The following is a 15,528-nucleotide window of genomic DNA, read 5'->3' on the forward strand; positions in this document are numbered from 1 at the left end:
TTTATGGTAAAAAAAAAAAAAAAAATCGCAATAAGCGTATAGTGACTGGTTTGCGCAAAAATAGGGGACATAATTATGATTTTTTTTATTTTACTAGTAATGGCGGTGATCTGCGATTTTTATTGGGACTGCGACATTATGGCGGACACATTGGACACTTTTGACACATTTTTGGGACCATTCACATTTATACAGCGATCAGTGCTATAAATATGCACTGATTACTGTATAAATGTGACTGGCAGGGAAGGGGTTATTACTAGGGGGCGAGGAAGGGGTTAAATGTGTGCCCTGCATAGTGTTTCTAACTATGGGGTAAGGGGACTGACTGGGGGAGGTGACCGATCTGTGTCCCTATATACAAGGGACACAGCATCGGTCTCCTCTCCCTAAGGCCTCGTACACACGACCAGACATGTCCGATGAAAGCGGTCCGCGGACCATTTTCATCGGACATGTCTGCTGGGTGATTTTGGTCTGATGTGTGTACACACCATCAGACCAAATTCCCTGTGGACAGAATACGCGGTGACGTGGCGGTGACGTGGCAGCGACGATGACGCGGCGACGTGCGCGAACCCGGAAGTTCAATGCTTCCACGCATGCGTCGAATCACTTTGACGCATGTGCGGGATTTCTTCGTACTGACCATCGGACATGTCCGACGGACAGGCTTCCAGCGGACAAGTTTCTTAGCATGCTAAGAAACTTTTGTCCGCTGGAAACCTGTCCGCTAGGCCGGAAAACTGTCCGGTAGGCCCTACACACGGTCGGACATGTCCGCGGAAACTGGTCTGGCGGACCAGTTTCAGCAGACATGTTCGGTCGTGTGTACAAGGCCTGACAGGACGTGGATCTCTCTGTTTGCACACAGAGATCCACGGTCCTGCTCAGTTATTCTCGTGAGCATTTTCGTATGAATTTTCGTTCATCTGTTTCCGGTTTGCTGTGAAACATTGAGAAAAATCAGACGAACATTCGCCCAAATTTCTTTTAGTGTGTACCCCACTTAAGGCACAATGCAGGAATGACCCTACAGATAAAAACTATTAAAATGTTGGCAACTGAGAAAACTGCTTAAAAATTAGATGGGAGACCTTGACAGTGATGAAGCTGCATAATGCACCACAAACATTGAGGCACAACAAAGGAATGATCCTGCAGAAAAATATATAACTGGCAACTGTGGAACAACTGTATAAAAATTAGGTGTGGCATCTTGACAGTGCCGAAGAACCATACTAGAACTGTAGAGGCAGCATGAAATGGCAAAGTCTGCAACAGTGCCAGAAGATGGTGTCAGATAGCATGCAAAAATCATGGGGCTCCATACAGCCTACCTGATGGGGCCCCCAACCCCACTCATGACCCCAGCCCTTACCTCAACCCCCTGCTTAAAAAATGCAGCTTTGTCTGTGAAAGCAGAGATCTTATACAAGCACTCATATGGAATGCTATGTAGCCCAAGCTGAAGCTCTGAAAATGGTCGTTTCAGTTTCTGGACTAAGGCTCCATTCACACTAATGCGTTTTTGATGCATTTTGCAGTTTGCAGAAATGCAGGGACATTTTTTAACATGGTTTCCTATGGGAAATGTTCACATAAATGCTTTTTTGTGCCTCTGCGTTTTTGGGAAGGCTCGGGGACTTTTTTCCCCGCAAAAAGCAGCGTTTTTCATGTAATAGAATTCAATGGACCCGCATAAAACCTGTTTATAGCTGGTTGTAAAAGGAAATGTAAAAAAAAAAAAAAAAAATGTCGGCAAAAAAAAAAAAAAATAATAAAAAAAAACGCAAATCGTGGTAAAAACGCAGCAAGCACCGCAAAAAGCACTGCAAAAACGCTCAAAAGCAACATCCATAGGTGTGAATCGAGCCTTATGCCGCGTACACACGGACATTTTTCGGCATGGAAAAAAATGAAATTTTTAAAAACGTCATTTAAAATCATCGTGTGGGGGCTTCACATCGTTTTTTGGCTTCTGAATAACGACAAAAATTCGAACATGCTGCATTTTTTAATGTCGTATTTTAAAATGTCGTTTTTCGGGTTGTAAAAAATTATCGTGTGTGGGCTAAAACAACGTTTTAAACCCGTGCATGCCCAGAAGCGAGTTATGAGACGGGAGCGCTCGTTCAGGTAAAACTACCATTCATAATGGAGTAAGCACATTCATCACGCTGTAACAGACAAAAAAGCGCAAATCATCTTTTACTAACAAGGAATCAGCTAAAAGCAGCCCAAAGGCGAATAGAACTTCCCCTTCAGAGTGCCATTAGTGCTAAATCCAATCACTAGATGTCTGGGAAAACCTGGATCTAGCGTCCAGAGGCTAAAACAACCATTTTCAGGGCTTCTGATCGGGCTACATAGCATTCCATATGAGTGCCTGTAGTAGAGTTGCCAACTTTCAGTACATTTAAGAACAGTTTGTAAAATCTGTAATTTTTGTATCTGTCCATTACGGATAAGTAGCCTACATGTCTATAATGGATATTCACGGACAGAGCAAAATTACAGATTTTACAAACTGTTGGTAAATTTACCTAAAGTCAGGGCTGGACTGGGACAAAAATTTGGCCCTGGATTTCATCAAGACTGGCCCACTTTGACATGTCTCTCCTATGGCGGCTGGACAACTCCCGCACCCCCCCTCTCTCCCTTCACTAGCTGTTCTACTTTATTAGAATAGACTGGTTGGTACTGGTACTCTAATAGGCAGTACCAGTGGGGAAGCTAGACATTATTTCACCCGGCGCAAAGAATCAGTTCGGTGCCCCCCTTATGGGACAAGTTTAGGCAGAAGTGAGAAACCCCCAGGCCATAGCTGTTGAGTCAGCTGTCTGTCCCCTCCCCCATGCTCCTCTGTCGTCGTCCCTGCTCCTCTGGTCCTCCCCCTGATTCTCTGTTCCCCTCAGGTGAGCGCTGCGGGGAGGGAGAGGAGGTGAGCTCTGCGGGGAGGGAGAGACAGAGGAGCGGAGGGGGGCAGCGGTCCGCTGTCACTGAAGCCGGCCCACTGAGCCATCGGCCCACCGGGAAACTCCCTGTAGTCCCAATGGCCAGTCCATCCCTGCCTAAAGTTGGAAACCCTGGCCTGTAGAAGAACGTGTTCACAGACAGCTGGTGATTCCAGTGCTAATTCCAGCAGGAACCACAGAAACTGTTGAAACTAGGCTAGTTGTTTTGAAATTGCACTTGGATGGCTCTGGGAAGAATGGTTCCTTTCCATAGGTGTGCACAGCCTTTGGCATTAGGGTGTGCACCCCAAAGCTCAAACACACTCTACCGATCACTCACAATGTTCATTCAAAAAGGGAAGGGGGCGGTAAATGGCATATTTACTGGCCCCTTCCCCCACTCATCCTAAAACATCCACAGCAACAACTAGTGGGAGAGGAGGGAAGCCGGCAGTGCTGTGGAAGGAGGGGGAGCCAGGTCAGTAGGGGGATCTGTTCTGCACAGGGTGATTAGGGTGTACCTGGGCACACCTAGCACACCCTGTGCACACTCCTATGCTGCTATCCCTACACCATTTAAAAACAATTCCTGGGACTCAAGCCTGAAGCCTCGTACACACGACCGAGGAACTCGACGGGCGAAACACATCGTTTTCCTCGTCGAGTTCCTTGTTAGGCTGTCGAGAAACTCGACAAGCCAATTTTCTCCATTCCTGTCAAGGAAATAGAGAACTTGCTCTCTTTTTGGCTCGTTGAGTTTCTCAACAGTTTCCTCGACGAAAATGTACACACGACCGGTTTCCTCGGCAAAAAAATATCTCCCAGCAAGTTTCTTGCTGGTTTTTGCTGAGAAACTCGGTCGCGTGTACGAGGCTTCATACAGTAGTACACAGAGACTAAAAATGTGCTGGGCATAAAATTCTGTTGTTGTTGGGGGATTTTTAGCTGGGGCAGTGGCATGGCAGGTCCTATTAGACCCCTGATAACTTGCCTGCCTTCCTGAGCAATGGATGTCTGGCAGCAGGGTGAATATGCGTGGATGTTAGTAACTAGTGGCAACACACCGCTACACACAGACTAAATTTGGCCTTCAAATGCCCTGTACACACCATCGGAATTTCCGATCAAATAAAATCCAATGGAATTTTCCGTCGGAATTCCGTTCAAGCTGTCTTGCATACACACTGTCAGACCAAATTCCGACCGCCCAAAACACGGTAACGTACAACACTACGACGACTCGAGAAAAATTAAGTTCAATGCTTTCGAGAATGCGCCGACTTGATTCTGAGCATGCGTGTATTTTTTTCTCTGTCGGAGTTCCACACAGACGATCGGAACATGTTCTATTTCTAAACTCCGACGAAAAAAGTCCGATGGGGCCCACACACGGTCAAAATATCCGATGAAAAAATTCCGTCTGACTTTTTTCTTTGGAAATTCCGATTGTGTGTACAGGGCATAAGTCTCTGATGAAGAGGATAACCCTCGAAACACGTTAGCCAACTATTTATTAATATATATATATATATATATTAATCTACTATTTGTACAAATACATAGGGGCAGATCCACGTACCTCGGCGCTTCTCTCCGCCGGGCGCAGCGTATCTAAGATACACTACGCAGCTGTAACTTATTTTTATTTTTTCAAATCCACAAAGAATTTGCGCTGTAAGTTACGGTGGCGTAGTGTATCTTTGGAGGCGTAATGGCGCGGCATTCAAATCTCTGTGATGGGGCGTGTTTTATGTAAATACGTCATGACCCGACGTAAACGTCATTTTTTTTAACTGCGCATGCGCCGTCTGTGGGGGTATCCCAGTGCGCATGCTTGAAATGAAACCGGAACAAGCCAATGTTTAAGACGGTGACGTCATTCTACGCAAATCACTATCCGCGAATGACTTACGCAAACAACGTAAAAAATTCAAAATGCGAAGCGGGAACGACGGCCATACTTAACATTGAGTACGCCTCATAATAGTAGCTTTAACTATACGCTGTAAAAAGCCAAACGCAAACGACGTAAAAAAATGCGCCGGCTGGACGTACGTTCGTGGATCGCCGTAACTAGCTAATTTGCATACTCGACGTGGAATTCAACGGAAATGCCACCTAGCGGCCGCCGAAAAATTGCATCTTAGATCCGACGGCGTACTAAGACGTACGCCTGTCGGATCGATCCGAGATGCCGTCGTATCTTGTTTTGTAGATACAAAACAAAGATACGACGCGCAAAATTTGAAATTACGCGGCGTATAAAGAATATACGCCGGCGTAATTCTTTTGTGGATCTGCCCCATAGTATTTTTTTGTATACATTCTGGGTGTTTACAATAAACTCTTTGTTTTAACTATTCATGCAACAGGTCACGCGCCTTTCTTTTCCTTTTTCACTATGCATTATAATTATAGCGCATTTTCAGTTTTGCAGAAACACACTATAGTCCATATAACATGGTTTCCTATGATTGTAGTTCACATCTGTGCATTTTATGGAAAGGGCCAGGGACTGGTTTTAGGTGCCATAGACTCCAATGGATTAAAAGCGTGTATTGAAAAAAGTGCGCATGCTTGAAATGAAACCGGAACAACCGGAACACCTGGAATATGCAAACTGCAACCTAAATAGGTGTGAACGAGGCCTTATGCAGTTTGCATAATCCAGGTGTATTTTGCATTTTTCAATACACACTTTTGATCCATAGAAGTCTATGGAACCAAAAAACAGAAAAACGTCCCTGGCCCTTTCCATAAAATGCACAGATGTGAACTACATCCGTAGGAAACCATGTTACATGGACTTTAGTGTGTTTCTGAAAAGTTTAAAAAGCACCAAAAAAATGAATAGGTGTGAAGCAGGCCTTAGAGTACATAATATAACTGGATACTAAGACCCCATTCATACCTGAGCGTTTTCTAGTCTAATCCTGAAGCTACAAAACTGCTGGAGGGGGAAAAAATCCTTATTCTCTATTCACTCAAATGCCTAAAGCCAGAAGCTCCAAAACGCCTCAAGCCCAAACAAGTTCTGGGACCAGGGGCGGACTGACCATTGGGACTCTCGGGCACTGCCCGAGGGCCCCATGCCACTAGGGGGCCCCATCAGGGCTGCCAGCCTCAATAAAACCAGGGACAGTATGTAAAAATCTGTGTTTTTTTTACATCTGCCCCTGATAAGTCCAAAACAGACATGCTTTTGATGTGAAAATCCTGAGATTTTAGCTGCCCTGACTCCTGGCTTGGTGGCTGTCATGGACCTTGGAATGCGGAAGTGTTCCTCCTTGAAAGCTGTTACACAGTGGGGGGTCTTCTGACCTGTCTTAAGGCTCCAGACGGCTCCATTGTTCTGTGTCTGGCTATTGTGTACATTGATTGCCCCCTGGGGCTTCTGTCTCATTACTCATAACAGTCCTTCTATTCAAGCTATCGGACCAATCCCTGCTGACTCATTTTCAAGTCCTCATTTGCATGGCTAAGGAGGACCTGAAGGAGGACTACATGTACTTTACAATTGACCAATAGGAAAGCGGTTGTTGGGGGCAGGATGTTCCAAATTCTGTATAAAAGTGTGTTGTGTACTTCCATACAGCCTGCCTGGTGTTTGTTCTAATGGATCCCGAACGGCACATAGCTGTAGTTCGGATCCCGGAGCCTTGGATGACCGAACCATCAGACGTTGCGATCTGCAAGCTGACTCATTAGTAGCAGAGGAGTGTCGGGAGAGTGGAAGCGAGCGAGCAAGGGTCTCGTTACAGTGGCCATCTGTAAGCCCGGGGGCCCCATAATCTTCTATTTCCCGGGGGCCCCATGAGTTGTCAGTCCACCCCTGTCTGGGACCTTTTTTTTAGGCAGATTTGGGCGTTTTTCTGCTTTTTATATTGGTGACCTTTTGACCTGTACAAAATCGCAGTAAAAAACACTGCAAAAATCGCATCAAAATCACAGTCAAATTGCGCGACTTTCTGCCTGAAAACGCTATGCTCTGGTGTGAATTGGGCCTAAGAGCCCTTTCACATTGAGGCGCAAAAAAAAAAAAGCGCCTGAAAAGTTCACAAAAAAACTATTTCCATTAAAATCAATGAATGCTTTCACACTGCGGCGGTGCGCTGGCGGGGCAATGAAAAAACTCCTGCATGCAGCATCTTTGGAGTGCTAAAAAAAAGGATCTCAAAGGTGTCCTTCTCCATTGAAATGAGTGGGAAGCACCTCAAAATTGGTTCTTGAAGCAGTTTTTGAGTCACACGACCTTCAAAAAAGTGCGCCGCTAACGCCTTAACCACTTCAGCCCCGGACCATTTTGCTGGTCAATGACGAGGACACTTTTTGCAAATCGGCACTGTGACGCTTTAACTGACAATTGCGTGGTCGTGCGACGTGCCTCCCAAACAGAATTGGCGTCCTTTTTTTCCCACAAATAGAGCTTTCTTTTGGTGGTATTTGATCACCTCTGCGTTTTTTTTTTTTTTTGCGCTAAAAACAAAAATAGAGCAACAATTTTGAAAAAAAAAAAAGAATATTTTTTACTTTTGCTATAATAAATATCCCCCAAAAATATTTATAATTTTTTTTTTTTCAGTTTAGGCCGATACGTATTCTACATATTTTTTCTAAAAAAAAATCGCAGTAAGCGTTTATTGATTGGTTTGCTCAAAAGTTTTAACGTCTACAAAATAGGGGATAGATTTATGGCATTTTTATTAATATTTTTTTTTACTAGTAATGGCGGCAATCTGCAATTTATATCGGTACTGCGACCTTATGGCAGACACTTTGGACACTTTTGACACATTTTTGGGACCATTGGCATTTTTATAGCGATCAGTGCGATAAAAATGCATTGATTACTGCAAAAATGCCACTGGTAGGGAAGGGGTTAACACTAGGGGGCGAGGAATGGGTTTATTATGTTTCCTCTGTGTGTTCTAACTGAAGGGGGGTGGGACTGACTAGGGGAAATGACAGATCGCTGTTCATACATTGTATGAACAGACGAACAGTCATTTCTCCCCCTGAAAGGACTCGCTCTGTCACGAGCGATCGCGGGTGACCGGCGGTGATCACGCACGCCAGGCACTCGCATCAGCACCCCTGGCGAGCAGGGGGGGGCGCGCCCCTAGTGGCTGCAATACAAAATCACGTTATATTATATTTTCTTTTATAGGGTGAACTAGATGTACTTTTTTTTTGTGGACTATGTAATAAAAGAGCAGAAAAAAACAACGCAGCTGAAATGTGAAGAGAGCTGAGGTTACACTTTAATCCCCTGCATATTACTGGGTATTTTGATCCCATATTTACTAACCCGCCTGAACTGTCACACTGCAAACTACTCATCTCCTGACCCACACGGCCGCACTTTCTATGTACAATGTAAGATAACATAAGGACACATCCCCGCTGACTGATGTGTGACATTGTAACGCTCGTCCTCTATCCTGACCATGGCGGTCACCTCGCTCCCCAATCTCTAATATTACACCCGTACAAATACACAGCGCATGCGCGGGCCCCGTGCAGTACGGCGGGAAGACGTGGAGAACGGTCATGACTACAGCTGATCGCCGCTTCACTGCGGCGTATCGCGCATGCGCAAACGCTGTTTTAGTCTAGGAAAATCTTAGACTCGGGCGGAGGCGGAGCAAGTTTCTTAATGATATCATCGGCAGCACCGCCTCCAGCCCCGTCCCTAGCACACACACTAGCCTGCTATGGAGAAGGGGGGCGTGCCACTTGCAAATTAGCACTGTAAAGCCTCATCACACATGCTACGTAACAGGCATTGTTGATATGTCGCCTAGCAACGACAGGCAGCGTGTTCTGTTGTTGCTGTGACAACGGATGTAAACATCAGTACCACTGCTCACCTGTATTCCGCTACACTCCATAGAGAATCCTCTCCTCTTAAAAAGATGGTGATTGGGACCAACACCCGGAAGGCTGTCCAGTCCGAGCACACCAAGGGCAAAGCTTCTTCTGAGGGCTTCACCGTTAGAGCCATGATGAAGAATTCAACAGTAAGTGCATAGGTGTGCATTAGGGTGTGCACCCCAAATCTCAAACATACATACCTGTGTCTAAATATAAATAGGGCAGTGTCAGTGGGGCAGAGGTTGGTGTCAGTAGTTTTTTTTTATTACAATTTTATTGTTTTTACAATTTTTTAAATTATTAATTATTATTATTATTATTTTTACATTTTTTTAATTAATATTATTATTTTAATTTGTTTTACATTTTTTTATTATTATTATTATTTTTTAAATGTATTATTATTATTATTATTATTATTATTATTATTATTAATTATTTATTTTTACATTTTATTATTTTTATTTTATTTTTAAATTTTTTATTATTATTTTTTTTTTATGTATTATTATTATTATTATTATTATTATTATTATTATTATTATTATTATTATTATTTATTTTTTATTATTATTATTATTATTATTATTATTATTATTATTATTTTTTACATTTTATTATCATTATTATTATTATTATTATTATTATTATTTCTTTTTGTTTTACATTTTTATTATTATTATTATTATTATTATTATTATTATTATTATAATAATATTTTTTTTACAAAAAAAATTCTGAGCCCCATTGGGGGGGCTTTGGTGAAATACCAGGAGTCTAAACAGGTCCATGATGTCTCACTTTGGAGACAAAGAAAGGGACTGAGGACAGAGTTTCTCCGTTTCCCTTTTCCTTGCAGCCAAGTAGCAGGGGAAATCTGCGCACCACAGGGTGATTAGGGTGTGCCCAGGCACATCTGGCACACCCTGTGCGCACGCCTATAAGTAAGTGGCAATGATGTGTTATGATAAATAGTGAAATGTCACTGGAGTTCAGATGTTGGAGGTCAGAAGAAGCCCTCTACATTTATGTGCTATAATCCACATTGCTGGGAAGGAAGATTTCATTGCATGGAGGCTCATTTTATGAAAGTGTCTCTAAACACTAAGGCTCATTTCACACTGGGGCGGGAGGTGCGGTGGCGGTATAGCGCAGCTCTTTTTAGCGCAATAGCGCCTGCAAACCGCCCCAGTATGAAAGGGGCCTTGGGGCGGCTGAAGGGTGGTAAAACCCCCATGACTGAGCCACCCTTTTACCGCCCCATAACTGTTCCCCCTTAATCTGCAAGTGCAGCAATTACTGTATACCCCCTGTCACTTTTATGCTCGCTGAGCATGACCCTTTCAAGTGAATGGGGCCGCTCTGCAAGCTCCCTGCACCTAGTGCCGGGTTCAATGAGATGCAGCACCCCCTCACCAACATCAGATGACCTGCGCTGGAATCACTCTTCAGTGACCAAAGTAGGTGTGAACAAGCTGTAAAACAAAAATGTAATATGTTGTCGCTTACCAGCTGTCCTCAGGCTACTGTAGGTGCACCTCTGTGTTTTTTTTAATGTGTTTGCAGAAATGCACCACAATCCATCTAACATTAATTGTTATGGGTCTCATTCACATCTAATACAGTTTCCTGCAGTGCGATTTGGAAAAAAGGTGCATATTTCGCTCCATAGAATTCTATGGAACCGCGTTTAAAAATGGATGTACATGCACTTTTGGTACGTTTTTGGTAGAGTTTCGTGTTTAAAGCGGATCTCCGACAAAATTTTCTTTTTTTTAAAAGCCAGCAGCTACAAATACTGCAGCTGCTGACTTTTAATATTAGGACACAATGAACTTCCGATCAGAATACCTGGAAGGTGACAATCTTCTTGTTCCAGGCACTCATAATGGATGAACTAGTCTTTGTCTTCCACCCATACACATTTTTTACAGAGAGGCCTTACAACCAGTTTGACTAAATAATAGTTCAAGCAGGACAAAGGACCTCTAATTCATTGTAGCTTAACCACTTAAGCCCCGGACCAATATGATGCTAAATGCCCAAAGGCGTTTTTACAATTCGGCACTGCGTCGCTTTAACAGACAATTGCGTGCTCGTGCGACGTGGCTCCCAAACAAAATTGGCGTCCTTTTTTCCCCACAAATAGAGCTTTCTTTTGGTGGTATTTGATCACCACTGCTGTTTTTATTTTTTGCGCTATAAACAAAAATAGAGCGACAATTTTGAAAAAAAATTCAATATTTTTTACTTTTTGCTGTAATAAATATCCCCCAAAAACATATATAAAAAAAAAATTTTCCTCAGTTTAGGCCGATACGTATTCTTCTACCTATTTTTGGTAAAAAAAATCGCAATAAGCGTTTATCGATTGGTTTGCGCAAAATTTATAGCGTTTACAAAATAGGGGATAGTTTTATAATTTTTTTTTATTCTACTACTAATGGCGGCGATCAGCAATTTTTTTTCGTGACTGCAGCATTATGGCGGACACTTCAGACAATCTTGACACATTTTTGGGACCATTGTCATTTTCACAGCAAAAAATGCATTTAAATTGCATTGTTTATTGTGAAAATGACAGTTGCAGTTTGGGAGTTAACCACAGGGGGCGCTGTAGGAGTTACGGTTAACCTAGTGTGTGTTTACAACTGTAGGGGGGTGTGGCTGTAAGACTGACGTCATCGATCGAGTCTCCCTTATATAAGGGATCACTCGATCGATGCAGCCGCCACAGTGAAGCACGGGGAAGCCGTGTTTACATACGGCTCTCCCCGTTCTTCAGCTCCGGGGAGCGATCGCGACGGAGCAGCTATAAACGAATAGCCGCGCCGTCGTCCCGGATCGCTCCCCGCGGGAATCCGACCGCCGCATGTAGCGGTGGGGGTCCCGATCGGACCCCCCACCTGCTAGAAGGCAAGGACGTACCTGTACGCCCATTTGCCTGTACGTGCCATTCTGTGGACGTACATATACATGCGGCGGTCGGGAAGTGGTTAAAGGCTCACTAAAAGAAAACATTTTTTCTGTTTAAAATATAGTCTTCAGGCATTTGTGAATGAAAAATGTCATAATTTTTCTTTAAAATATATCGATACCTGTTTAAAACCAACTTCATTGTACGCTTCCGTCCGTCCTGTGTTTCCTTTCCCCTCACTTCCTGGTTTTGCGGTGCGCGTTCTTGGTCTAAACTTCACTGCCTAATGGGAACTACAGTTCCCATTAGGCTTAGCGGCTCGCGCATGCGCAGAAGCGTTTTTTTCTTTTCCAAGGGCGGACGAGAACGAGCAAAGTTCTCATGCACAATTTAGCCACACTCCGCCCCAACCTCCCCAGTATACACCCCTTCCCGCCCCTCTGCCTATACCCATTAGGTTCTCCTCCCTCCTCCCACACATATTCCCGCCTACTCCAGCCCACTAACCTTCGTGCAAATGGTAGCTATATTCTAAATGCAATATGCAATTCCTCTTAGCAAGGGGGCGGGATCCAGGCAGGGCAGTGCTTTCCAAAAATGAAACTTTTAGAAAGAGAGGAGGTGCTGGGGTGTTAGACACACCCACTATGTCACAGCTCCTTCCAGTCTGAAAGATGTAGACAGCGTCCTGACGCAGATCTGTAGGCTACAGCAGAGAGAGCGAGCACGTTTGTGACCACACTGTGAAGTCCTCGCTCTGCTGAAGTTTTCTCACATAGACAACCAGGAAGTGGGGAGAAAGGACAAGAGATAAATCAACTTCAAAGCAAAAACGAACAAGCAGGAAATGAAAACAGCACTGCACTAAGGTAAAGGAAGGTATCTAGCTAATAATATGTTTTCCTTTAGTGACCCTTTAAGAAGGTGAAAGTTCACTAACAGTGTATATGTGTATACATATATTTATTTATGCACACAAAAATTGATGTCTATGAACTACATCACCATTACTAAAGCTGAACTCCAGGAATACAGTTATTTTTGCTAAATTACTGTGGGTTAAATCCAATGAGGTACATGCCACCTCATGGACATATCTGTTTAATTTACAATTTTACTGAGCACCAAGAGCATAGCATACTTATGACACTAGACCTTCTAGTCTTAGCATCTGTAGCTGCAGAATGACATTTAGCTGCTGTGCCGGCCCCTTCTCTCTTCCTGCCCAATCACAGAGCGCTTTGTATTATGTGAACTCATTCAGAAAATGCAAAGCATTCTGTGAATGGACAGCAAAGTGGAGGGGTGGGTGGAGTTGCTGCAGTATGAGAAGACAGCTTATCTCCTGTGACAGTGTCATGAGCGTAGTGATAGCTGTACTCCTGGTGCTCATTAAAACCTTCAGTTTAAAAAAAAAAAAAGATACATCCATGAGGTGGCATACACCTTATAGGGCCTAACACAATTTAAAAAGTTTCTGAATTCCTGATGTTTTGCTTTAAATAGGACAAAATCAATAACCAATAAAAACCTGTAATTTAAAGTCCTATGTACTGTACTTTAATGCTTCAAGATTGTGAAAGAAACCTAGAACTATTGCAGATAGGCATTACCAGAGTAAAATGATGCCATTTCAGTCAGTAGCAGATAAGATGTAGTAAAGAAAGCAAAGCTTGGATCCCGGTAAGACATGCTGTAGGAAATGAAACATTCTGGGTGTTGGAATGTGCTTTAATTCATCATTCTGCATTTGGCTGCAGGCCTTTCTGTGAATGAAGTGCTTGACATTTCTACGAAACAGTAATGGTGGCTTCTAAATAGTAGTTACAGTACTGGTCATACAACATGGTAAATGTCAAAAGAAGTTCACTCAGTTCTAACCACATAAATGATGAATCCTTGTTGAACTGGAAAATATAACTCTTTAAAATACATAAAATCACATGTGTCACAAAAGTATTAATTCAGCTTTATTAAAATTTGCAGTGTTGATAACCCATTTCAGTATGTGAATTAAAGACTAAAGTCGCATTTATTTAAAAAGTAATGAATTCACATTTTTTTGCAGGGTAAAACCCCACGTGCAATGTCATGCCCCGTACACACGACTGGGTTTTCTGACGGGAGAGCTTTTGGCTAGGAATCCCGGCCGTGTGTGTGCTCCATCACACTTTTTCCTGATGGGAAAACTGCCGGAATCGGCAAGCAAAAAAAAAAAAAAAGAGAACCAGCTCTCTTTTTTCCTGTCAGGATTCCCGGCAGGCGGAAAACGGTCCTTTGTGGCCTGCAAGTCCTGCAAGCAGCTTCTTTGCAGCGCTTTAGGAGCGTTGAATACACCGCTCCTAAAGTGCCCCTTCCCATTGAGGGAGCTTTTTTTAACGCCAAAGCGCCTGAAAAAAAAAGCCCAGTGTGAAAGGGGTCTTAGCGGTGCTTTACCAGCGTTTTTCGGGTGCTGGCAGTGTGAAAGGGCTCTGAAAGCACTCGGGCTTTCACATTGGGATTGCAGATAAGGCTTTTTTCAGGTGTTTTTTTTTTAACGCCAAAGCGCCTGAAAAATGCCCCAATGTAAAAGGGGTCTAAAGGTGAACCTAGTCTTTAAAGCTAAACTACTGTAAGCCCAGCTGTTTGTTTTCCAAAACATTTCAATTCAAGGCATGCTGTGAATGATTAATGTCACAGTTGCTTGTGCTCGCAACGGAACTGTCAAGCCATCAAATGTCTGGTGTCACACCGATCACATGTATAACCCCTGCATTAGTTAATCCTACATGCCTATAATGATGTCTTTCTGGTAAGCAGTTTGACTGCACAGGGTGTGGTGTGTTTCCATGTCTGCACACTGAAATCTTGGTGGAGGTCCTTCGTTTCAATACTTTGAAGACCATACTTATTTGGACACTATTTTATTATTTCACTGTAGCGCTGCACTATTGAATTTTTATTTTCGCTTGTTTGATCCACATATTGTGCTAGCGGCTTTTTTTTTCGTATTACTTTTAAGTTAGCGCAGATATTTTCCAATTTTTTTCACATGTATAGCGCCAGATCAAGCAAGATGGAAGCTTCCTTGTCTGTAAAGGATATGATCCATTTTAATCACTAGAGAGCTGCGCTATAGACGAAAGACGTCCACAGCGCGGCTCTCAACTGCCGGGTGGACGTCCCTGGACATCCTTTTATGCTATTCTAAAGAGGTAGAAAACAAGAGAATTTGACCGCAGGTAAACAATTATACCATGATAACTTCCTTTTTTGCCCAGCATTTAAATCTATTTAATGAACGACAAACACATTCCTGGGATAGCGGGAGCTGTAAAAAATAAAATAAAAAAATCAAACCAAACGGGTAATATTGTTTTCCCAAGGTTATCCGAAAAGCAACACTTTTTTTTTTGTGGAAAGGGATTAGAACAACTGTCAGCTTTTTATTGTTGTCCTTGTCTTTGTTAAGGAGATTTACTTTATAGAAAACATTCCCATTCCACTGTCCAAACTGAGAAATAAAAAAAAGTTTTAGCTTTAGTTCTATTTTAAATCGTTTGCACGCCACATACTTGAAGAATGCTACACAACTGCGACACGATTGTATTTGTAATAATATCTCATTGTGTTTGGCTACTGAAAGCTTTTTATCTTCCTTAGTACTGGTTCTTGTTATGTGAGGAGTAATTGTGGGAACAAAGGCTACTTAAAAACCATTTGCTAACCACCCACAGTACATTTACATCATTACTTTGACATTAAATACTGTTGTTATGGCAGCAGCTAGCTGCCATGACC

General features: G+C 42.9%; 1 protein-coding gene across 1 annotated transcript in view; it reads left to right on the forward strand.

Moving 5' to 3' along the window:
* Window positions 1-8,585: 8,585 nt before the first annotated feature.
* The window catches only part of PACRG (parkin coregulated), an 800,865-nt gene continuing 793,922 nt past the window's right edge, over window positions 8,586-15,528 (forward strand). Inside the window, exon 1 of the mRNA XM_040350615.1 lies at window positions 8,586-8,977. Within this exon, the coding sequence (XP_040206549.1) occupies window positions 8,873-8,977 (105 nt within the window). The 5' untranslated portion in view covers window positions 8,586-8,872. The remainder of the gene's footprint in view (window positions 8,978-15,528) is intronic.

The sequence above is a fragment of the Rana temporaria genome, chromosome 4 (assembly GCF_905171775.1).
Source record: "Rana temporaria chromosome 4, aRanTem1.1, whole genome shotgun sequence".
In the NCBI taxonomy this organism is placed as follows: Eukaryota; Metazoa; Chordata; class Amphibia; order Anura; family Ranidae; genus Rana; species Rana temporaria.